The sequence below is a fragment of the Cannabis sativa genome, chromosome 6, assembly GCF_029168945.1.
Source record: "Cannabis sativa cultivar Pink pepper isolate KNU-18-1 chromosome 6, ASM2916894v1, whole genome shotgun sequence".
Classification (NCBI taxonomy): domain Eukaryota; kingdom Viridiplantae; phylum Streptophyta; class Magnoliopsida; order Rosales; family Cannabaceae; genus Cannabis; species Cannabis sativa.
In genome coordinates, this window is record NC_083606.1 from 6,201,839 (window position 1) to 6,226,671 (window position 24,833).

The 24,833-nt window shown below is 33.9% G+C and overlaps 5 protein-coding genes and 1 long non-coding RNA gene across 6 annotated transcripts; 3 read left to right on the top strand and 3 right to left on the bottom strand.

The window, feature by feature from the left end:
- The first annotated feature begins 737 nt into the window (after positions 1 to 737).
- On the top strand, positions 738 to 2,145 carry LOC133039118 (uncharacterized). Its single transcript, XM_061117935.1, has 3 exons — positions 738 to 971; positions 1,157 to 1,486; positions 1,846 to 2,145. The coding sequence occupies exons 1-3, from the start codon at positions 738 to 740 to the stop codon at positions 2,143 to 2,145; spliced, it is 864 nt and encodes a 287-aa protein (XP_060973918.1).
- Positions 2,146 to 6,840: 4,695 nt separating this feature from the next.
- Positions 6,841 to 8,632, top strand: LOC115724923 (WAT1-related protein At4g30420-like). The gene is made up of 4 exons (XM_061117936.1): positions 6,841 to 7,019; positions 7,185 to 7,397; positions 7,572 to 7,818; positions 8,567 to 8,632. Exons 1-4 carry the CDS (start codon positions 6,841 to 6,843, stop codon positions 8,630 to 8,632), a joined length of 705 nt encoding a protein of 234 aa, XP_060973919.1.
- Positions 8,633 to 8,948: 316 nt separating this feature from the next.
- LOC133039051 (WAT1-related protein At4g30420-like) lies at positions 8,949 to 9,863 on the top strand. The gene is made up of 3 exons (XM_061117864.1): positions 8,949 to 9,217; positions 9,312 to 9,463; positions 9,562 to 9,863. The coding sequence occupies exons 1-3, from the start codon at positions 9,104 to 9,106 to the stop codon at positions 9,797 to 9,799; spliced, it is 504 nt and encodes a 167-aa protein (XP_060973847.1). The 5' UTR covers positions 8,949 to 9,103; the 3' UTR covers positions 9,800 to 9,863.
- A 10,597-nt stretch (positions 9,864 to 20,460) lies between these two features.
- Positions 20,461 to 21,357, bottom strand: LOC133039052 (uncharacterized). Its single transcript, XM_061117865.1, has 4 exons — positions 21,275 to 21,357; positions 21,057 to 21,158; positions 20,803 to 20,977; positions 20,461 to 20,703 (listed from the first exon to the last, which is right to left on the bottom strand). Exons 1-4 carry the CDS (start codon positions 21,316 to 21,318, stop codon positions 20,605 to 20,607), a joined length of 420 nt encoding a protein of 139 aa, XP_060973848.1. The 5' UTR covers positions 21,319 to 21,357; the 3' UTR covers positions 20,461 to 20,604.
- A 1,417-nt stretch (positions 21,358 to 22,774) lies between these two features.
- LOC133039053 (uncharacterized) lies at positions 22,775 to 23,309 on the bottom strand. Its single transcript, XR_009688586.1, has 3 exons — positions 23,140 to 23,309; positions 22,946 to 23,056; positions 22,775 to 22,841 (listed from the first exon to the last, which is right to left on the bottom strand). It is a non-coding gene; the product is annotated as an uncharacterized LOC133039053 (long non-coding RNA).
- A 57-nt stretch (positions 23,310 to 23,366) lies between these two features.
- Positions 23,367 to 24,751, bottom strand: LOC133039054 (uncharacterized). The gene is made up of 2 exons (XM_061117866.1): positions 23,616 to 24,751; positions 23,367 to 23,529 (listed from the first exon to the last, which is right to left on the bottom strand). The coding sequence occupies exon 1, from the start codon at positions 24,556 to 24,558 to the stop codon at positions 24,046 to 24,048; it is 513 nt and encodes a 170-aa protein (XP_060973849.1). The 5' UTR covers positions 24,559 to 24,751; the 3' UTR covers positions 23,367 to 23,529; positions 23,616 to 24,045.
- Positions 24,752 to 24,833: the final 82 nt, after the last annotated feature.

Genomic DNA, 24,833 nt, shown 5'->3' on the forward strand with positions numbered 1-24,833 from the left:
GTAGATGATTAAAGGAACTTTTGGCAGTGAAAAAACCCAGTTGGATCCTTGTTCCTAAACCAACTATCACTCGCAAGATTAATACTCAAAGGCACCTGTTTGATGAGCTCAACATCACGGGAATCAAACAAGTCCTCAATAAGCTCCAAGTCACACTGTCTACTACCTGGCTTCATGAGTTGAGACACTTTACAATTGGTCAGTGTTGGATGATTAGAGACCACACACGAATTATCCTCAAACAAAAGCCAAACCACACACGGTAAAATATTTATTAATTAACCACATTTACATATTATTCTGAATTATAATTAATTTATTATAGCATGTACATTGAAGCAATAATAAATTAAAATATTGTTGATTTGATAAGAAAAAAACATAATTTTTTTTAACAAAAAAATAAGTAAATTTATCTAATGGGTCTATCTTTAAATAAAAGCAAGGTATGGCATACTCGCATTTCATGGATAGGGATAAACATGGTGGCCAGGGAATAATGCCTTCCTTGAATCTGCCCCGTCTTCATCTTCATCCCTATTTTGTTACAACTACTTGGGTAAAACTCTCTTTCAAAAGCTAATTAGCAAGTGCAAGAAGCTACTGCTACTCTTGAAGAAACAAAAAGGAACTCTCCTATAGACCACAGCGTCATTGAATCGACAAAAAGGAAACTCTCTTAGGCCCTACTTAGGGAAGAAATACACTTGAAACAAAAATCACGTGTACAATGGTTCATGGCCTCCACTATCTTTAGAAGACGGAAGAACTATATTCAATGTATCAAGAGCTCGGAGGATGATAGCTGGATCCGCGACCAACAAGATATTGCTGACTGTTTTTTGGATAGCTTCAGGGAGCTGTTCAAGAAACATCCCATCTACTTATCTCCTCTCATGAACGGTGTATTCAACAAACAGATTGATGGTCACGATAATGCACTACTCAATGCCATACCTGGTATAGAGGAAGTAAAGTTGACAATCAACGAAATGGGAAAAGACAAGGCCCCCGGTCCAGAGGGGCTACCACCAAGTTTCTACAATCATCATTAGGATACCATCAATTCAGATTTTATTGATATGGTAACACATTTTTTCAACCACACCGACTTGCCTCACTTTATTAATGACACTTCAATTGTTCTAATCCCAAGGAAGACAACCCGGCCTACACCAAGGACTATCGCCCCATTACGCTTTGCAATGTCGCTTATAAGGTGATTTCTAAGATAATTGCTTCAAGACTTCGGGAAGTTATTCAAAAAATCATCTCTCCCAATCAAGCTGCTTTTGTCAAAGGAAGATGCATAACGGAAAAAACCATGATTGCACGGGAAATTGTCCACCCCTTCAACAATAAGAAAGGAAAGAGAGGATTCATGATGATCAAGCTTGATCTTGAGAAGGCTTACGACAAAATGGATTGGGATTTTATTATGGTTGTCCTTGCCCAACTTGGATTCTCGCATCCCTTTACTGACTGGGTTCGGGCATGCATATCGGTGAAATAAATCAAACTTTTACTCAATGCAGCCATTGTTGGGAAATTCAAGCCTGGTCGAGGGTTAAGACAAGAGGACCCATTATCCCCGACTCTTTTCATACTTGCAGCGGAGACACTATCCTGCCTCCTCCTCGAAAAGGAAAAGGAAGGGCTAATTAAAGGATTCAAGATGGGAAGGCATGGAACATCGGTGAACCACCTTATATTCGTTGACGACATCATCCTACTCGACCATGCTACTATGAAAGAAGCCAAAGCGTTTCAGGATTGTTCATCTTCTTACTGCTAGTGGTCAGGACAATCTATCAATTGACAAAAATCTTCCATTTTCTTCTCCAGAGGCGTGGGAAAATCCAATCCATTTGCAACTTCTTGGTGATGAGCAAGATGCCCCTCAATGCCACTTACTTGGGTTTACCTCTGTTCAGGTCACCTAAGAGAACGAAGGACTTCAAACCCCTTGTGGATAAAGTGTTAAAGCGTGTCCAAAGCTGGAATGCTAAACTCCTATCTAGCATGGGAAGAGCTTGTCTCATCAATTTTGTGGGATCCACTTTATCAAACTACATCGCATCCTCCGACTTCATACCCATCGCCACGACTAACAAGATTGATAAGACTCTTAGAGACTTTTGGTAGGGAGACACGGATGACAAGAGAGTCCTACACCCAATCGCCTGGGAGACCCTGTGCGAACCTGAAACACACGGAGGTTTGGGGTTCAGAACAATAGAACCTACAAACAAAGCCTTCCTATTGAAATGGGCTTGGAAATTGTTGATGGATGATACTCCTTTGGAGACAAGTTATGAATGCAAAATATGGTAAGAACCATTGTTTACTCGGTATGGAAGTCAAAGCCTCAGACTTACTGTTGTGGAAGGCTATTCTACATGCTAGGACCTATATCCATAGAGGTCTTTTTCGGAAAATCAGAAATGTCACTTTTACCAGCACATTTCGCAAACTGCGCTGGCAAAAAGGTCAAAGTTTTACCAACGTACATTTGCAGTGGCTAAAATCTAACTTTTACCAGTGCATTTACGCGTTGGGAAAAATCATTTTTGCCAGCACTTTTCATTTTATGCTGGCAAAAGTTCTAATACCAACATTGATTTTCCAACCCCCTTTTGCCAACACATCACAAGTAAATTCTATTTTACCAGCGCAATACCAAATTTTTCCAGCACAAAAATATGCTGGTAAAAATGACATTTCTTGTAGTGGGTGAAGCAACTTCCATTTGGTTTCAACCATGGGTCCCGGAAAATAATTTTCAACCTCAGTCGCGTCTTGATGCCTCTGAGGGAATTAGTTTGGTGAGTAACTTCATTCTTAATTATGAATGGAGAGAGGACTTGGTAAGTACCTGGTTTCGAATTGAAGATGCCAAAAGAATTCTTAACATCACGCTGCCCAACCACCCCACGAAGGATTCTTGGCTATGGCTTCCGGAGCCTAATGGAAATTTTAGTATAAGATCAGCCTTCAGGATAATTAAAAACCTTCATGATAATGCGGGTAAAAACGAGAAGTGGAGGATCATTTGGGGAGCCAAAATTCATAATCTTTTGGAAATGCTATGGTGGAAGATCCTTTTCGATTGCCTCCTCACAAGAGGTAAACTTCTCTCTCTCTTCGATATTCACGATCCAATGTGTCTGATGTGCTCTTTAGAAGTGGAAACTTCTTTTCATTTCTTTTGGGAATGTCATTTGCGAGAGCCATTTGGTTTGGCTGTACTTGGCAAATTAGAACCACGGCGACTAATTTTGACGATTAGGACATGTGGATCCAATGGTTTAAAAGGGAGGATCATAGACCAAGTGCCACCAAGTACCATACATTCCTGGGTGGTACGTCCATTATTTTTGAAAGAATTTGGAAGGAGAAAAATAATATTGTCCATGATGGCAAGGCCACTCCAATCAACCTTCTTATACACTAGGCAAATAGCAGACTGCTGGAGCTGATACAGGAGCAGGAAGTACCCGAGGATACCTTATCTAATTGGCTCCGTCCACCAACTCGATGGAGTATGTGCACTGGTAAAAATTAAACTTTTGCCACTACAAATGTGCGCTGGTAAAACTTTGACCTTTTTGCCAGCGCAGTTTGCGAGGTACGCTGGTAAAAGTAACTTTTACCAGCGCAGTAGCAAATTGCACTGGTAAAAGTGACATTTCTTGTAGTGTGCCACCAATCTTTATTGATAATGATAATAGAGATATCAATCTCAGGAGCTACAAGGAAATAGTCACAATAAGTCATCTATGGTGTAATCTCTGATCAACACTCATTAACTCACTAACCCGAGCCAACAACAATGTTGCTCAATTCCCAATCCCAGCTCTCTCTCTCTCTCTCTCTCTCTCTCTCTCTCTCTCTCTCTCTCTCTCTCTCTCTCTCTCTCTCTCTCTCTCTCTCTCTCTCTCTCTCTCTCTCTCTCTCTCTCTCTCTCTCTTAACATCTCTCTCTTTTATGTTGTGGCTCTCTTGTTATTGCCCTTATTCTTATGTTGTCATATCATGAAATGAGAGGAGTAGTTCTCTTTAATTATATAGGCCAAATGACCCAATAATACTTCCTGTCATTTTTGACAGTTAAGTTAGTTAAAGACTAACAAATCGAATTTTGGTTAGGGATTTAAAGAATAATACCACAGGGGGTGAACTACTAAAAAACTTTCGTGTTCATTTTTGTCAATTTTTCATTTCTAAACCGCTTTACTTTAATTAACTAGTGCTTGTGTTTATCTTATTCGTTTACGATTTTTTAGATTCGTGGATGAAAAATCAACACATGTCTATATTATAAGGAGAGTCCATGTATATTTAATTTTTTTAGGGTATGATAAAATAGTATATTCGAGTCAACATATCAATATTGTATTATTGTGTGTTGAAATAAGAGAAGTAATATGGAGAACATGCAGATTATGCAAGTGGGATTTTTGGTACTCTTTACATAGATACATATACATATAAAAGAATATCTTTATACATGATATTTATATATAAAAGCAATGAAAACATATGGCCATGTGATTTTGTTCACACGATCGATCGAGATTAATTAGATGACTAAGTACGTAAGTACGTGTAGCTGCACATGATATTAGCTTACTATTTGCTAATTAATTAAATCTCTCTTTAGTTATTTCATATTTATCATGGGCAACATTATTTTTCATCAAAACTTTTCTTTATCTTTTTTTAATTTTTTCTTTTATGGGGTCGTTTTGCATAATATTTTTTTAAATTCAATAATTCGATCGGTATTTTGCTATTATTTAAAATTAACATTCAACTTAGTTTTATTAATGAGAATGAGATCTATTTAAGAAATAAAAGTTTTAATAAATTAAACGATCATATTATAAGATTGGGAACTCTATTTTAAAATCCAATAAATTTGATCTAAGTGATAAATCCAATAATTCTCATGATCATCAATAATTATGAATATAGTCAACAATCAAATAAAGTACCTTCGTTTTGGCACGTTGAGAAAACAAAACTTCATATATAATATATAAATATATATTATAATTTTAAGTTGTTAGTCAATATGATATACAGAGTTTGTACAAAATTAAAACTATATATATCATCAATTTAATCATTAGTTATTTGGATCTCTCCAAAAATCTCTATATCACCTTTCCCAGGCTCACCTCACATCATACCCTAATCTGTCTTCTTATTAGATATATATATATATATATATAATTATAAATAGCTACATTTGTTTTAAAAAAAATATGAGAAATGTTAAAGAGTATTAGTAGTGTCTAGTACTATTCTATGTGTCAATATATTATTATTGATCCAATTAAGTTTTAAATCCTATTTTAATATAATAATTTTTAAAGAGTATTGTTAGTGAATCATAAAGTGACATGTCTAGAGATGCTAAGCACTACTGATACGCACTAACAATGCTCAAAAAATAATTATTTATATATGATCAATTATTGATCACAACGTGTTGAAACTTGAAACAAAATCTTACTGACATCACTTATTCCTAAAAAAATGTTACTCACATCAATGAATATATGCATATTTCATTTTTTTAAAAGGTTACGATCGGAAATGTTTTTTATTGAGAACCACAAAATTAACATTTACTAATATATAATTTTTTTTCTGTAAAAAAAAATATCCACATTATTTGTATAAAATTGTTAAAAATAAGTTTATTAACTGATAATAACAACATAAATACTAGTATAATTAAATAATGAGTTTCATATAATTAACTTAAAAAAATAATTTTTTTTTAAAATATTGCTAACCAATGTGTCACTCTAATTATATATATACTAGGTGAATGTACGTGCCGAGCCACGTATTGCTAGTTTCATTTAAGATTTTGGTCTTTTTCTGTAAAGTGTTAATATTATATGAGCATCTCCATTTATAAAGCTAAAAAGTGGGCCAATGACAGAAGTGGTATATCTACAATCACACAAAGATAGAAGTGGTATTTCTGCTTCCTATGCTTATCCAGAGAAAACATTAGATAACGTGAGGTTAACTTTAATATATAAAGATTTTTCTTTTTTAAAAAATAAATAAAAAAATTATTAATATTCTCCCAAGATAGGTTCGTTAGAGAAATATGTGGCTAAGATGATTTTTTTTTAATTTAAAAAGAGATTATTAATATTTAAAAGATTGTTTAATTTTTTGGGTTTAATTATTGGGTTTATTTGTTAACGGAGATCAAACCTAATCGTTAAATTTAACAGAATATTCTTTTATTTTTAAATATATTCTGTTAAACCAAGAAATGCCGTTAGATAGACACTTTTAATATATAAAGATATATATAGCCTGTGATAAAATCAATTGAAATTTAACTTTTATTATGAGAAAATTAAGTACTGAAAAGTTATATATAATTCAGTTCAAAGTATACTAGATTACTTATTATGTCATTATTATATATAATTCAGTTCAATAAAGTTATATAATGTAATGTAAACGGTACATATTAATTCCTCATGTGCTGTTATATTATATATACTTTCATTAAAATACTGATACACACACAAATATCTATATATATCTATATACATAAATATATATATACACAGTTGTTAAAATCTTTTAGATCCTTCTATAATACTTAATTTCCTTTTCTAAATACGTCCCATACTATAATATTATAATAACTTTCTAGCTACCTTATGCTTGAGCAATATATTTGTATAAATATATAAGGAAGTTCTAACATTATTATAGCTCATCGATCATCGATTATAACTCATAACAAAGATACATATATATATTTTTGGTTTTGTTGTTATTGAGAATTAATAATAAGATGGGAGGGTTTGATGAGTACAAGCCAGCAATGGCTATGTTTGGCTTACAATTTTCTTATGCAGGAGTTGCTCTGTCTACTAGAGCTGCTTTACTACAAGGAATGAGTCCAAGTGTCTTTGTCTTTTATAGACAAGCCATAGCTACTTTGGTCATTGCACCATTTGCTTATTTCACAAGGTATATCTATACATCTATATATATCATCAAAATATTATTAATTTCTCCCAATTAAAACCTTATTTCTATATATGACAGAAAAAAATCAGGAGGGTCTTCTATGGGATTAAGGAGTTTTAGCTTGATATTTCTGGTCTCCCTCATAGGGTAATTAATAATTAATTTCATATTATTTCAATTAATTCTTATATATTTTAATAATCATATTTATTTAGTTAAATTTTGTTACACTTCATTTTTTTATTTTATTTTTTTGAACAGTGTAGCAATCAACCAGAATATTTATTTTCAAGGTCTATTATTGTCCTCTTCATCAATGGCAAGTGCTATGGCAAATCTTGTTCCAGCAATCACATTTCTAATTGCATCCATTTTTGGGTATACAAATTAAAATATTATATTTCAATAATCATAACTGTTGAAATTAATGAGACCTAGCTAGCAGATGAGATTTAAATTTATGATAGATTTTTTATTATTAAAAATACCATATAACAGCTTGTGATTATATAAATATATACTTACATTAATTAATTTTTTGTTGATTTTTAGATTAGAGAAGGTAAACATAAGGAGCTTGAGAAGCTTAGCCAAGATATTAGGAACTATAGTATGTGTGAGTGGTGCCATGTCCATGGCATTGGTCAAAGGCCCAAAGCTCCTAAATTTACCCAATAATAATGATTTTGTATTGGAATCCAACATGAGCAGTAGTAGTAATGATCATGATGATTGGATATTGGGTTGTATATTTCTTTTTGGAGCCTATTGTTGCTGGTCCACTTGGTTGATTCTCCAGGTATATATATATATATATGTATATATATATATATATATATTATTGTACTCACTAATGGGACAAAGTGATCCTTAATTAATTATTTGTTTTGACAATTAAACTCTACTACTTCCAAATTTAATATAATTAATTAGCAATTAATTATTCTGAATTAATTGAAAGGAAAAATGCAATTTTGGTTCCTATATGTTTGAAAGGAATACAATTTGTCAATGTAGAATAAATTAGATTATTATGTTTGAAATTATTTTGACAAAAATTAGATCTAGCTAGAGTACTATTTTGATCAACATGAGATCTAAAATGTGATTTAGAAAAATGTAGAGCCCCCACATGGATATTTGGCCAAAATATAGTAACCAAAGTTAGTATTTTTTTTTTTAATTTTCTTTTAAAAAATACAATTAATATACTTCTTAACTCTGGGTGGACCCACATAAAAAAAAATCAGAAAAGGAATATATCATTACAAAATTTTTATTTTTAGTTACAACAAAACTAACTTGTGACCACTACAAGAAATGTCACTTTTACCAGCACAGTTCGCTACTGCGCTGGTAAAAGTAACGCATTTCGCAAACTGCGCTGGCAAAGAGATCAAAGTTTTACCAGCGTACATTTGCAGTGGCTAAAATTTAACTTTTACCAGCACATTTACACGTTGGGAAAAGTCTTTTTTGCCAGCACTTTTCATTTTATGCTGGCAAAAGTTCTAATACCAACATTGATTTGCCAACCCCCTTACCAGTACAATACCAACTTTTGTCAGCACAAAAATGTGCTGGCAAAAGTGACATTTCTTGTAGTGGACTAATGATAAATTATCATTCTTACGTTGTGATTAAAAAGTTCATGACTAAAAATATTAGCAACAAAAATTACAATTTGTTGTGACTAAACGTATTTTTAATCACGATATTTATTGTAATTAAGACTAAATTAGTGACAATTTGTATTTAAATACAATATTTAATCATAAGTAACTTTTTTGTTGTGATTAAAAGATTATGAGTAAAAGTTGTGTTTTTTTTTTGTAGTGTATGTACTTTATTTATTTGTTTCTTACTATATATTGACAAATTTAAGCACTTACTTGCTACACAAAAAATAGTATTAATTCTGATAAATTGATGCATGAATAATAATAATCATCATAATATAACCCTCTTAATTCAACATTTACATATGTAATTAATTTCATAACATTTTTTTTTTTTGGATATATAATTAATATTAGGTACCTGCCTCAGCATGCTGTCCAAACCACCTTTGCTTAGCAGCTTGGATGTGTTTCATGGGAACAATACAATCAGCAATAATTGCATTCTTTTTAGAGAAAGATTATTCACACTCTTGGAAGTTCACTACTGCTTTGGAATTTGGCTCTTGTTTTTTCTCAGTAAGTTAATTATTAATCTATTATATACAATAATCAATATCTTATAGTTTGATAATTATAATTATAATTGGTGTAATTATTATATATATCTCAGGGAGTATTTGGATCTGGGGTCTCATTCTTTGTTCAAGCATGGGTCATATCTCAAAGGGGTCCACTCTTCTCTGCTATATTCAATCCTTTATGTACTATTATAGTCACCATTTTGGCTGCTATATTTCTACATGAGAAGATTTATACTGGAGGGTATGAGTATATATATATATTTTTTTACATGTATAATTAAATATAGTGATTAATTCTTTGTTATATGTTAATTTCATTCTTTTTTTTTCTTTGGACAGATTGGTTGGCGCAATTGGTGTAATAATTGGTTTATATATTTTGTTATGGGGTAAAGCCAAGGACATAAAGAATGTTATTAAAGAAGAAATTCATGATCCCAATCTACACAAAAATACTGTTCATGAACAGAGGAAACAACATAATATTGATGATGACTATATGGAGAAGGGAAGTCACCAAGTTGATTTGGAAGAACCCCTTTTATCTGACCATGCCAACCAATCATTTCTTAGATGATTATAATTTATACTATATAACATATAATGTTAACATTAATCTTTACTAATAAGTAATGGGAATCAATAGTAAGGTAATTATTCCCTTACATTTGTTTACTTGCATTATTAAAATTAGGAAAGGGAGAAGTTGATTAAATAAGGGAGAAAAGAAAGGTAGAACTTCTCTTACCAATTTTGTAAAGAATGCCATTAAGGGTAATGGATTTTTATTATTTTTATTTTATTTTTTAATATTAAATATATAATGACAATTTTATCCTTTTAAACATGTCTTGCAAAATAACTACCATATAATATAGTTTAACTTAAAAGGACAATTTAGTCAATTTAAGCATTCCGATTATGTTTCCTAATAAAGTAAACAAGATAAATCACAACTATTTAATTTCTAAAAAATTTTAGTAAACAACATATTACAAATATTGATTCTGATTATCTTTTATTTATTCCGTTACATTTCTCCATTAATTTATTCCGATTCTGATTACTGTATAGTAAACGTGTCATAAATGTAACCTATATTAATTTTGTTTATGGTTAAAGTTTACTGTTTCCACCATTTTTTTTTTGGTAAATTAATTTCAATCAATTTATCTTTTTTTTTTTTTGAAAACTTATTTATTTATATTTTGACACGTGTTCTTTATAATCTATATGAGGTCTCCTTAATAATTTTTCTTTTCATATTTTGACACATGTGCTTTGTTGGATGTCTTTTTCTTGTTAGGATAATGTTTTTTTGTGGGTTGATTTGTGGAGTTGTTCCATCTACAAGATTTGCTTGGATAATTAAGCTTCTTAGTTAGGATGGCTGTCTACGTATTCTCACTTGTTCACCTTTGTAACTGTTTTATCTCTCAAATGTATATCCTAAGCTTGTTATTAGTAGAGTTCTAGAAGAGAGAAGCTCTTTCCCTCTCCTGCAATTTAATATTGGTGTCGACAAGTCTATAATTGGTGTTTGGTATAGATTGACACCTGTTAAGAGTATATGATGTTTGTTAGTTAATTCTGTTAGTAGTTAGAATCAGTTAGGAGGGTAGTTTGGTCATTACATTTTTAGCTCTATCATTGTACATATATAAGTTGTATCTTTCACTTGGTTAATCAATGAGATCTATTTATGTGAATTCAATCTTTTTTAACATGGTATCAGAGCACAACTTGATTCTCATTCATAATTCGTTTAATGTCATTGTTCAGTAATCGCATTGAGCGCAAGAACAAAGTTCTTAACTCTGCTTCTATAAATCTTGCAAACTCTAAATTCAGATCTCGAAGTAATTCAAGCCAATGTGAAAATAATTACTAGAATCCCTATGCAAATAATCGATTAGGGAATGGTGCATCTAGTGCTTCCCCATATCGACCACCAGTTCTTGGAGGAAGAGGTAACACATTCAATTATTTTGGATCTACCTCTAATCCTAACAATTCAGGTCATGGAACCGATTCAAACAATAGTAAAATAGTATGTCAAATATGTCTACGTGCTGGACATTATGCTTCTAAGTGCTACATTTCAATCCTCCCTTCCTTGGGTTTGGTTCTGGTTCTGGTTCTCAATGTCACCCCTCTGCTATGATGGCTACTCCAGAAACTGTTTGTGATGATTCTTGGTACCCTGACTCAGGAGCCACTCACCATTACACTTCAAATGAAGAGAATCTTGCTCAGAAAAATGACTTTCAAGCCAATGAGCAAGTGTACATGGGGAATGGTGCTGGACTGTCTATATAGAACATAGGTAAGACACAATTAATTCTTGTCCATAGATAAGTGTACTGTCCTTACCCTGAATAACTTATTACATGTTCCACAAATCACCAAGAATTTGATTAGTGTATATCAATTTTCTACTGAAAATGGTGTTTATTTTGAGTTTCACCTTGATTATTGCTTTGTTAAGGATCAAAAGACTCTGAAGGTGCTGTTCCAGGGTACTCTTGAAGCTAGCATGTATGTGTTCCACTCATTACAACTACCATCCATATTAGAAAGAAATCAATCCTACAGTCTAAGTGTTCCTCTTGATGCTTCTTGTAATAATGTTCACTCTTTACCACTTTCAAACAATGATTCCTTGTTCCATTTATGGAATTTTAGGTTTGGTCACCCTGCTTCCAAGAGTACTGTCAAATATGTACTGAACAATTGTAATATTCCTCATATCAATAAAACCTTTTTAAATTTCTATTCTGCATAGGCAAAATTCATAAGTCCCCTTTCCCTAATTTAGACACAGTCTACACTCAACCACCCCAATTAATTCACACAGACTTGTGGGGACCCTCTCCCATGGTCTTTTCCAATGGATACTATTACTATGTTCACTATATTGATGCCTATTCTAGATTCACATGGGTTTACTTACTCAAAAATAAGCGTGATGCAATTCAAACATTCATTAATTTTAAAACACAAGTTGAAAAGGAACCTAATCTACCAATTTAAAACCTTCAATCAGATTGGGGAGGAGAATTTTAAGCCTTCACCTCATATCTAATTGAACATGGAATCCTTCATAGACTTTCATGCCCCACCACTCATGAACAGAATGGTGTGGCTGAACGAAAGCACAACCATCTCACACTACTACAAATCAATTAAGCTTTTAGTGACACTATATAGTGACACACATAAAAGTGTGGGTCACTAAAAAATTAAAAGTAGTTTTTAGTGACACACAACATTTGACTCTAAATGTTCGGTGTTTATTACGCAGAATGTGTGTCACTAAAAATATGGAGTGTCACTAAATACTAAAATCTAAAATTTACAATTTTATAAAAATAAAAAAAACTATGGCCTATCACGTGGCTTTAGTGACGCGCATAACGTGTGGGTAAATACGTTTGCTCACACGCGTGGCGTGTCACCATATACCTTTTTATTTTAATAAAATAAATAAAATATATCATTATAAAATAAATATAAATAAATAATTATATTATAATATTAATTTAAAAAAAAAAAAAGAAATTAGATGAGTATAAATTCATCTTTTTCTAACCAAATCCTAAAAATTCTAACCTAACTCTCTCTCCCTCTCTGCTTCGTGTGAACAGAACCCCAAGCCGCCCCCTCCAATCGTGAACCCCAAGCCCCTCCAATGCGAACCAGAACTCCAAGCCCCTCCACATATTTGAGTTCTCCATCACTCGAAACCCCAATCGTCGACTAGTCTCTCCTCCTCGATTGGTCATCGTCTCTCCTCCTCGATTGCTGCCTCACCGCCTTTCTCGTTGACGATCGAAGATCCCACCAAAGTCCAAGGTGTTTGCTCAATATCTCTACTTTATTTTTCTTTTATCTGTTTCTCTCTCTCTCTCTCTCTCTCTCTCTCTCTCTCTCTCTCTCTCTCTCTCTCTCTCTCTCTCTCTCTCTCTCTCTCTCTCTCTCTCTCTCTCTCTCTCTCTCTCTCTCTCTCTCTCTCTCTCTCTCTCTCTCTGTGCAGGATCTTGGTGTCGACAGTCTTTGAAGCTCGTCCCTCGTCGACATCGTTTGAAGCTCGTCCCTCGTCAACGGCGTTTGAAGCTCGTCCCTCGTCAACGGCATTTGAAGTTCATCTATGGTTCGGGTCTGGTTCGTGGTCGATCGCGATTGAAGCTCGTCCCTGGTTGGCGCTGTTTGAAGCTCATCTGTGGTTCCGGTTCGTGGTTGCGATTGAAGCTCTATGAATCTGACTTTTTTTTTTTTTAAGTTTTCTTGTTTAAGCTTTAGTTTAGCCAAAAGCTATGAAAAGTATTATGTTTGTAATAGTTTATCTTATACAGTATATAACATAAAATAAAAAAAAATGGTATGTCTTTTGTCAAAAAATGGCAGCTCTATCCAATAAATGGAATATTGTTTTTTTTTTTTTTTAATTTTTTTGGTTTAAATTTATGTTTATGCCCATTGTGAATTACTATCTTTTTGAGGATATTATGTATGGAATTTAATTTTAAACTTTGAATCATTATGTATTTATGTGTATTTTTAGTTAATTTTTTTTATTATTTTAATTTGAGTTTATTTATTAAAAAAAATTTTAAAAAAATTTGATATTCCTTTTTAATTTTGGTATTTTTTTTAGAAAAATATTTAATATAGTGGCACTTTTTATGTGTCACTATATCTTTAAAAATATTAATTAAAAATAAAAAAAAAATTAAAAAAAAAAAGAAAAGAAAAAGGGATATAGTGATACTCTATGTGTGTTGTTGTTACTTTTCCAGTCTGACAAAATCTGACTAAATACGCCTATAGTGACGCGCAGAAAGTAAACGTAAAATGGTTCAATGACATGTGTAGAGTGTCACTAAAAACTGGCTTTCCAGTCACCTTCATTAGTGACACGCGTTGAAGTGTCACTAAATAGTTTTAGAGTTACTCAATGTGTGTCACTAAAACTTGTTTTTCTAGTAGTGTCATAGAAACAGCCTTAACCCTTGTGGCCCATGCATCTACCATTAAAGTTTTGGGATGAAGCAGTGAAAGCCTTCGCCTCTCTAATCAATAAACTCTCTTCTTTAGTACCGAAAGGTGACACTCTCTTAGATAAACTCTTCAATCTATAGCCAGATTATAGTTAGCTAAGAGTCTATGGTCGCTCTTGCTATCCTAACACCAGACCATACAATAAATACAAACTAGATTTTAGATCAAAGGAGTGTATATTTTTTGGTTATAGGATCAAGCACAAAGGCTATAAATGCTTGTCTGCAACTAGGAGAATCTACATCTCTCGAGATGTAATATTCAATGAACATAGCTTCCCTTATGCTGCACAAACTAAGACATGTCCCTCATCTTCCACACCCATCCATCTAAACACACATATTGTCCCTATACTTATTGTCTCACCCACTTAAACAACACAAAATCAATACACATCACATACATGTCCAGCAGCCTCTCCCCAATCTCCAATTCATGAACCAGAACCTATATCAGCACATACAACTCCTGCTGCTTCACCTTCACCTATCATACCAGCAGCAGCACCTCAGCCACCAACTAATACACATCCAATGACAACAAGGGCGAAAGTTGGTGTCTATAAGCCTAAGGTTTACATCAACTCAAAAACACCTCTGACACTGTAGGAAGTTTTAAAAGACCCTAAGTGGAATGGAGTTATGAACATTGAGATTGTGGCTCTTAAAGCCAATTGACCTACACTGTTGTTCCCCTTCCCCTTAGAAGAAAGGCCATTTGTGTGCAAGTGGGTATACAAGGTAAAAGAGAATAAAGATGGGAGTGTCTCTAAGATCAAGGCCAGACTGGTAACCAAGGGATTTCACCAAGAATATGGTTTTGACTTCTCTAAAACATTCAATCCTGTAGTTAAATCACTAACCATTAGAATCATCATCACCATTGCTCTTCATAATCACGGGGAGATAAAACAACTTGATGTGAACAATGCATTTTCAAATACTGACTTGGTTGAAGAAGTATATATGTAACAGCCACAAGAGTTTAAGGAACAAGGTCCACATATGGTTTGCAAATTGCACAAGGAAATTTATGGCCTAAAACAGGCTCCAAGGGCTTGGTTTGACAAATTAAGATAGTCCCTTCTACACTATGGCTTTCACAGTTCAAGGGCTAATGCATCTCTCTTCATAAGGTTCAAGAACGGTCATACCACTTATGTGTTAGTTTATGTTGATGATATTCTCATCACTGGTAGTGACACAGCTAAAATCTCTCTATTGATCACTCAATTGAACAATCTATTTGCACTTAAAGATCTTAGGGACATAGCTACTTCCAAGGCATCCAAGTGACACCAACAGAACATGGTCTCCATCTCTCTCAAACCAAATACATCATAGATGTGATATGCAAGGCAAAACTACAATTTTCCAATAGCCTAACTACTCTCATGATTGGAGGGGAGAAACTGTCCAGCTTTGGGAGTGATCCAGTTAAAGATCCTCAACTTTATCAAAGCCCGGTTGGTGCTCTGCAGTATGAAACACTAACCAGACCAGAAATCTTAAATGCAGTCAACAAAGTCTGCCAGTTTATGCACTCACCTCTCAAATTACACTAGAAAACTATGAAAAGAATACTAAGATATCTGAAAGGTACTCTTGACTATGGCCTTGACATGTCTCACTCACCTTCTCTGGACTTAGTAGGCTTCTGTGATGCAGACTAAGCATCAAATGTTGATGAAAGATTATCCACCACATGTTTCTATGTTTACCTTGGTTCTAATCTAATATGCTGGTCCTCCAAAAAGTAGCACACAAAGTCTCGATCTAGCACCATGGCAGAGTATCAAAGCCTAGCCAGCCTGACTGCTGAAATCACTTGGATACATGCCCTCATTGGTGAGTTAAAAGTCCACATCCCTCAAACTCCAACGATCTGGTGTGACAACCTCAGCACAATGTTGATGTCTGCTAACCTAATTAATTTTGCATGCTCGAACAAAGCACATCGAGCTTGACTTATACTTTGTCACGGATAAGGTTCTAGCCAAGACACTTGTGGTGAAGCATTCTCTCTCCACCCTAAGTTTGAGGGGTGATGTTAAGAGTATATGTTGTTAGTTATTTCTGTTAGTAGTTAGAATCGGTTAGGAGGGTAGTTTGGTCATTATATTTTTAGCTCTATCATTATACTTATATAAGTTGTATCTTTCACTTGGTCAATCAATGAGAATCTATTTATGTCAATTCAATCTTTCTTAACAACACCGACATAATAAAGTCTTAATAAAATTGTATTTCTCAAAATAAAAACACTAAATTAGATACAAGGCCAAGATTAGTGGCCAAAGGCTTTAACCAAAGGGAAGGTATTGACTTCAATGACATTTTCTCTCCAATAGTTAGATAAACCTCCATAAGAATCATGATGACCAAGGTAGCAAAATATGACCTTAAAATGGATCAAATGGATGTAAAGACAACATTCTTGCATGGTAGACTTGAAGAACAAATTTACATGGAAGAACCAGATGGTTACAAAAGCAGAAAACGTAATCAAGTTTGTCTATTATAGAAATCTCTTTATGGGCTCAAGCAAGCACCAAGACAGTGAAATATGAAATTTCATGAATTCATGGTTAGCATTGGGTATAACAGGAGTGACTATGACCCTTGTGTGTATTATATCTGTGAACCGATTTTCTTACTGTTATATGTTGATGATATTCTTATTATTGGAAACAAAAGAAAAGCCATAAATAAATTGAAACAGAGCTTAAATGCAGAATTTGAAATGAAAAATTTAGGTGAAGCAAGGAGGATACTTGGCATTAACATAAAGAGGGACAGACCAAAAAGAATATCTCTCATAAAGGAGCTACATACCGAAAATGATTGATAAATTTTTCATGAGTGAAGCGAAACCAGTAAGCACACCCTTGGCACAATATTTCAAACTTACTTAAGAACAATCTCCCAAAACAGAAGAAGACAAGATGTACATGGATGCAGTGCCTTATGTATCGATCTTGTGCTGGCAGCCTCATGTACCGTGCACAAGGCCTGATTTGGCTTATGCTCTGAGTATGGTTAGAAAATTCATAGCATATCTAGGAAAAGAGCATTGGTCTGCAATGAAATAGATACTTAATTAGGTATCTACAAGGCTCTATGGATGTGGGACTTGTCTATGATAACAAAGTCTAAGAATGAGGTTGAAGTGAATGGATACGTGGATTCTGACTATGCTGGAAGCATAGACACAAGGAGATCCATCACTGGATATGCATTTACAGTTTTATGTGGATGTATTAGCTGAAAATCAAACCTAAAAAAGGTAGTTGCTCTATCATCAATTGAGGCAGAATACATGGCTGCAATAGAGGCCATAAAAGAAGTTTTTTGGCTCAAAGGTTTCACAAAAGAGTTGGGGTTCAAATTAGAAAATATAACAGTGCATTGTGACAACCAAAGTGCTCTACATTTGATGAGGAATCCCATGTTCCATGAGAGGTCCAAGCATATAGATATTAAATTGCATTTCATAAGAGACATCATAGCTGAAAAAGGTGAATGTGAAGAAAATTAGAACTAAGGAGAACCCTGTAAACATGATGACAAAATATGTGAGTTTAGCTAAGTTTAGGTTTTGCCTAAACTTACTAAACATCCTCAAGTGCTAGATGAGGATTTAAGAGCAGTTCAGCCTTAGATCTCAATAGCTTATTCTTCTTTTAATTAATGACTAAGGTAGATAATTGTTGTGATTGGTCTTTAAGTGAGGAAGCATTTGGCACTAATATTTTTCAACTGTTTTAACCAACTGTCAGTTATAACGGTTAGTATCAAGTCCCAATACCAAAGGCTATATATTGCCATTCCCTGCTATTATTTTGGGATGACTTATTCAGAGACACCTTGAGAGGTGTTAGAGAGCTAGTTCATAGAAAAGAAGAGAGAAAAAAGAGTGTTGTATTGGCCTATGGTGTGTTTACTTCATAGTGTCACAAGTGAGATGAATATCTTGTAATCAATTCTATATATATCTTTATATATTAAAAGTGCCTATCTAACGGCAATTCTTGGTTTAAGGATTCTTGGTTTAACGATTCTTTTTTTTATTTAGCCTTATACGATTAACTTAACAGACTGTTAACGTTAAACGTTAACAAATAAATAAACCCAATAATTAAACCCAAAAAATTAAATAATCTTTTTCAAAATTAAAAAAAATATCTTACCCACATATCTCTCTAACAAATTACACGGCTTCATTCAAATTTCAAAAAATAAACCCAATAATTAAACCCATAAAATTAAATAATATTTACGATTAACTTACATATCTCTCTAACAAACTACAATTTTTGAAATTTTTTTATTCATTCAAATTTCAAAAAATAAACCCAATAATTAACCCAAAAAAAAATTAAACTATCTTTACGATTAACCCATTCATCACCCATACAGGCAAACACAACAAAAGCCCCTCTCTCTCAGATTTCACATTTCTTTCTCATCGATTGCAGTTCTATTATGTTACAAGAGTGTCCAAGCTAAAGGTCAGAATATAATTACTTTTTCTTTTCATTTCAGGCAAAGATCGCTCCTTATATAGGACAATCTGCTCTGACAATAGGGGTGTTCGAGGAACAGAATGCAATCATCAGTTGTTAATTCTCATTGCTTTTGGTAAAAATTACACCTTTAATACTTCTTTGTTACTTTTGTTGTGCTATTTTGAGTGACGGTGGCTTTATAATGAGCAGATGAGATTTAAGTTAGCATTGTTAAAATTCATGACTTCTGGTAGGCTGACAGTGGTAGCTTCTTAGGAATACTTGTACACATTAATTTTGATTTTGCTCTGTTTTTGACTCTATATCTAAGATTTTTTTTTTGGTAGTGAGAATGTTCCTTCAAGTGTTAGTTATTCTTAATTTTGTAATATTTGAACTAAATCAAATGCAACATATATTATAACCTTATTATTATTGTTTCTAATATGTTTTTACTAATATTTGTAGTTTAATTTAAACTCCATTATACTGGACATAAAAGTTAAATTTAAATTTATTATTCAAATCTCTCTAAATTAAATATTATTTATTTCCTTCCGAACTCATAATATAATACTTAATATAAAACATAGCATACGTGCATCGCACAATGCACGTAACAATATACTAGTATTTATATATATATATAGCTCAATAAAGATTGAAACCACTGGAAGCTGTGTTCTGGGAGAGGAGTGAGCAGGTGATACTTATGTTTGAACCTCATTATTTCTTTGTGTTACATCTATTTTAAGTTTCTTCTCAAATTGTTCCTAATTCAATTTTTGGTTCTCAATGTATAAATCTGATGAGGAATATTATTAGTTTGTTCCATATTCCAATATGTTAAAAAATTCTAATCGTTGATCTCATTTTTTTAATATACTTGACCTAATAATACTGTCATCATCATTTTACCGATAAGGCCTCCACAATTTTTAACCTTTTGCCAGCTCAACCAAAGGAAAAAGCCAAAAAAAATAAATTAAAATTAGAAAGGGGACAAAGAAATGAGACACATCTTTATAAAAGAGACATCACACATTGATGATAATAAAACCAAAATCTCTAATAAAATCAATAATGTTCTAACAATTCATTGAATCAAATCCACGTTGGAATGGAAACCCTAAACAAATCATGTCTCGTGACGCCGCATATGCTTTTTACTTTATTATTTTCTCTTTCTCTTTTTTTTTTCTTTTTTTATAATACTTATATTTTTACATCGTTTGAAAAACATGATATCACTACTACAAAAACACCCTTTAGAGGCGGTTTTTAAGCCCTTTAGGCGTCGGTTTTTGCGAAATTCGCTACCGACGCCTATCAGGGCGACGCTAAAGGGTTTATTTGAACCGACGCCATATATACCCCTATGGCGTCGGTTCTTAGCTAGGAACCGACGCCATAGGGGTACATATGGCGTCGGTTCCTAGCCAATAACCGACGCCATATGTGGCGTAGGAACCGACGCCAAAACTCCTCAGATTTCAGTTTTTTTCATTTTTTTTTAATTTAATTATATTATTTTAATTTTATATTTATTAATTTATATACATATTTATTTAATTTAAATTACATATTTATTTAAATTTTAAATTACATATTTATTTAATTTAATTATATATTAATTACATTTTAAATTAAATAGTAATTAAATTTGGGTAAAAACATAATTTGATTTCATAAAAATAATTAAATATTACACAAACATGTAAAATTAGTTAAAAATATTAATAAGTTAATAAATCTAATTACAAGTTAATCTATAAAAATTACATAATGAAGAAAAATTCTTCGACCTTTGAACCTCAATCGTCACCGTGAATCACCGCCATCAATTGTTCGATCCACTTTCGCTGTAGTGGTAAAATTTCTGTTTTTGGATCGTATTGCTTCTTACCCCCAAACTGTTAAAAAAATTAAAAATTTATATTAGTTTATGTATATGTATATTATATATTTGTTATTATAAAATTTATATACTATGATCAATAATTAAAACTTACAGCTTTTTGATCTTCTATGTAACGGTTGGGGTTGGCACGTGCGACGATGTCAGTCATATATTTCAAAACATAAAAACCGCATTCTTGGCTTTTAGGTTGTCTTGGACAGTTTGCTTGTGCAATTCCTTGCCACGGGCCAAGATACTGATGTGCGTCCCCTATATACATGAATGCCCTGTTTGGAAAAATTATATTAGCATTTCAATTCGTTAGTTAATTTAAATTCGTTACATAAGAAGTCATTAAATAATTACCTTCCGATCATTTGTTCTATTTCTTCGGGAATTGGGCGGCCTTTTAGAGGGTTTAAATGGATAATTTTCTTTGGCGCAACCACCACTAGCGTCCAATGCATCCTAGAAAATTATATTGGAATATAAGTAATAAAGAACATTTGGTGATAGTATAAAAATAATTTGAAGACATAATATAGAAATGAACAATTAGCACTAAAGAATTTAATAAAGTTTACCCGATATTCCAAGGAATAAAGAACATTTGGTGGTTGCTGTTCATTAATGATAACCAATTAGCCAATCGTCTTGCCGCATCGTCAAAAGATCGACTGTTCTTCATCGGCGATCCCATGCACCGTGAGAAGCTCGGGTCGTAAAACTTGAAAATTTTTCTCGTACCGTTGATGCTCTCCCATATGTGCTCGCCAAAAAAAGTGTTAGTGCCTTATAATAATTTAACTATAATTTGATATAAGGTTAATTAGATTAAAGAAGAGTATACATCATTCCAAACGGCATTCCACGGTTGCCGATGTAGTTACACGTAGCAACTCGCTTGCAAATCCTCTCCGATAAAATGATGCGGGTACGCGGTGCAATGAATCCTCGGGGGACAGAAATTGTGATTATATCACGTTTATCTTTGAGCCTTAGGAATTCATGAATCATCCATTTCAGCGAATTAGGGATCAACGCCATCTTCTCTTCCGTGAACAACTCATCTTCCCGTGCACCACGGCTTTGTGGAGAAAGCATCGGAGCTTTCCCCTTTGACGCATCACGTCTTGAGGGCGGTTGAGCGAGTGGACCCTAAACAAAACAGAACATAATATATATATATATATATCAAATTTTATCTAATTTCTACCGAAATTTCGGCGATAACGGTTGTAATTGAATGATCCCAAAAATTTTGAACATGGTCGTATAACGACAAATAACACATATATAACGATAGTTTGTTCATCCATCCCACCGCAAAGACATATATTCGCAGAACCTACTTCACTACGGATGAATATTGAAGATATTCAAACTCCACTAATCATTAATAATTAATTTCGGTTGAGAAGTTACCTCGGTTGTTAAAATTAAGTGTTTAGGCCAAGGAAGGAACATACGGTACACGTCCCTAACATATCCGAACTCTTCAAGTGGGGACCGGGATTTCAGCGTCCTCTTGCAGGATTTCCGAAACCATGATCCGAGCATGTGAATCATCGTAATCCTGGCAGTGAACTTTGATCTCACCCACATGCTCGTACAAATACCCTCGGGCCACAATATTGTCGATGTTGTCGGAAGCAGATGTACTTGCCGATTAAGGGCCGCATGGTCATCAAAATTGTATAGGATACCTTGGTCGTTGAGGGAAATGAACTCCTCAAAGATAAATTTGTGGTTGTACCTCATCCCGAGGAGCGTATGGTTGTGGAACATACGCCTCACCAGCCCACCTCTCCTTCTTCCTCTTGTTCGGCGGCGTTCCTCTGTCGCTTAAGGGATTGGACTTCGGCTTTTAATTGTTCAATCTCCTTCGCTTGCCGAGCCACAACATCGTACACTTCCCTTTTCTTCCCGCCGAACAAGTTGAGATGCCACAGTCGTGAACCTACAAATCATAAAATGCAAATTAGCAACGATTTCATTTGTGTAACTAAATAAATAACATTTGAAGTAATAGCATACCCGGCGGCCACGACACGTCCGGGATGCTGCGGTGTCCCGAGCGCACCGCGTGAGGATATCGTTTTGGCCCTGGACCTGAATTTGTCCCTGACTAAGCTTCTCCTCTAATTGAGCCTAATGCACGCATATATTCAAGCAATTAGTATATGAATTATATACACTAACTCTAATTGAATTATATATTCAAGCAATTAGTATATGAATTAATATATACTTACTATCTTCTCGGCAATTTCCTTGTCGTAATCAGTGACAAGTTTTCTACTCTTGGTGCGAGATTTAATCCAAACACGGTGGCGGGGAGGATCTGCAACTTCGAGGTCCTTTTTCTACATAACGTTATAACAATGAAATGAGTACCAATTAAATTGTATAGCACATTATAGCACATTAAATTTTTAGTATTACTTACCACAGCTTCCCGTACGTTCACCATCCCACTCCGACCACTTCGATGTCTGGATTGAATTTTTGAGGAACGTTCACGTTGCACCTTACTCAATTCCTACAATGCCAAAAAAATACATTAGATACATGTACTTGTATTTAAGAGTTTATCTTAGTGTTAATATAATTAGCGTACCAGAAATTCGGGAGTTAGTCTACTTTCAACAAATTTGCACCAATCGGCGGCGTCGATCTCCGGGTGCTTTTCAGGGACTTGTGCCAGTCGTCCCAGATCATTCTCTTTCAACGCGGGCATTATGATGTCTTTGGTCATCCTATTCTTGAAGTCTTTCATTAACTTCCCAGCTAGGATGAGACAATCATGTTTGAAGGTGTCCGGCACAATGAACCCCGTCTATTTTGAAGGAAAACAAACACGGTTAGAGTCAACATTTGGAGTAATAGAAAAACAAATAAAAATTCTAACAAATAATAGCTTACCTGAATGTCTTTCCAAACTTTATTTTTCAGAGTCTGGTTGACTTCTTTCCAATTTTTATAAGCCAACCCTATTGTCTGCCGACATCCGACTCCCGCAGTGGATACGAGCTTCGCGTAGCTTTTTCCACAGTATTGACCTTTATCATTAACTTCGAGGGCCACTCTTTTGCCCTGATCCATTAGTTTGGATATTTCATTCATTTGCGTCGGCCCTCGTGTAGGTATTGTGGTTGGACACTCATTTTCTCTGCTCCCGAATCAGATCCTGATTCTGAGTTCGCCATGTCTACACCATTAACAAACAAACTTCAAAGTTAGCTACATATATAACAAGTAGTGTATATGAAATATTAAAAGCATAAACAAATTGTTAAGTATTCAGGACCATTCACAACCACAATATAAAGTAAGCTATATATCAAGTTACCAATTAGACACGTTTTCTTTTCTTTTTTTGTTTATGTTTGCCTGAATCACAATTGACCCATATTCCCTCATTGATATCGTTTCTAATGTATTCAGCGTCGTCTTCCTCAATGTTACGATCAATTCCCATGAGTTGCTCATGAATTGGTTGTCCAACAATGAAGTCATCGTAACATAAGTCAGCATTCTCCTCATCCTCTTCAGTCTCTAAGAACCTCCTCTCTGGTGTCGATAAAACAATAGACCATTTATCATTAGCCGGATCAGAAATGTAAAAAACTTGAGCTGCTTGGCTAGCCATGATGAATGGATCATTCTTGCTTCCTCTCTTACTTAAATCAACCAAAGTAAAACCAAGCTCGTCAGTTTTTACTCCAACGTTGTTGTCAACCCAAGAACACTTAAAAAGTGGAATTCGGAACGCAAAATAATTGAGCTCCCATATTTCTTCAATGACCCCGTAATACGTCATAGTACCTAAAACAGGGTTTCTATCTTTTGCACTTGCAAAGTGCATAGTTTCTGCGACGATACGTATACCACTATTTTGAACCTCTCGAGCATCATCTCTTGACTTTGTATGAAAATGTTTACCCCTTACAATGTACGCTTCATGCTTTGCAACCGCAAAAGTTGGTCCAAGGGCAATACGACTCAACACATCAGATACTCCATGATTCGGTTCGTTCAACTTTGCTATAATGGTATTCCTTAACCATCCAATGAAAGTTTGACGATGTTGGTCTGCAACCCATTTTTGTTTGTTTTTTTGATTTCTTGGAACCATTGATT

Coding starts and splice junctions, on each gene's coding strand:
- LOC133039052 (XM_061117865.1), bottom strand. CDS start 21,318: ATGAACAGCAACCACCAAATGTTCTTTATTCCTTGGAATATCGG. Junction 20,978..21,056: donor ATAGAACAAATGATCGGAAG/GTAATTATTTAA, acceptor TTTTCCAAACAG/GGCATTCATGTATATAGGGG. Junction 20,704..20,802: donor ACATAGAAGATCAAAAAGCT/GTAAGTTTTAAT, acceptor TTTTTTTAACAG/TTTGGGGGTAAGAAGCAATA.
- LOC133039054 (XM_061117866.1), bottom strand. CDS start 24,558: ATGCACTTTGCAAGTGCAAAAGATAGAAACCCTGTTTTAGGTACTATG.
- LOC133039051 (XM_061117864.1), top strand. CDS start 9,104: ATGTGTTTCATGGGAACAATACAATCAGCAATAATTGCATTCTTTTTA. Junction 9,218..9,311: donor TTGGCTCTTGTTTTTTCTCA/GTAAGTTAATTA, acceptor TATATATCTCAG/GGAGTATTTGGATCTGGGGT. Junction 9,464..9,561: donor GAGAAGATTTATACTGGAGG/GTATGAGTATAT, acceptor TTCTTTGGACAG/ATTGGTTGGCGCAATTGGTG.
- LOC115724923 (XM_061117936.1), top strand. CDS start 6,841: ATGGGAGGGTTTGATGAGTACAAGCCAGCAATGGCTATGTTTGGCTTA. Junction 7,398..7,571: donor CTAATTGCATCCATTTTTGG/GTATACAAATTA, acceptor GTTGATTTTTAG/ATTAGAGAAGGTAAACATAA. Junction 7,819..8,566: donor CCACTTGGTTGATTCTCCAG/GTATATATATAT, acceptor CCCCCTTACCAG/TACAATACCAACTTTTGTCA.
- LOC133039118 (XM_061117935.1), top strand. CDS start 738: ATGGCCTCCACTATCTTTAGAAGACGGAAGAACTATATTCAATGTATC. Junction 972..1,156: donor CCATACCTGGTATAGAGGAA/GTAAAGTTGACA, acceptor TCTAATCCCAAG/GAAGACAACCCGGCCTACAC. Junction 1,487..1,845: donor CGCATCCCTTTACTGACTGG/GTTCGGGCATGC, acceptor TTTCTTCTCCAG/AGGCGTGGGAAAATCCAATC.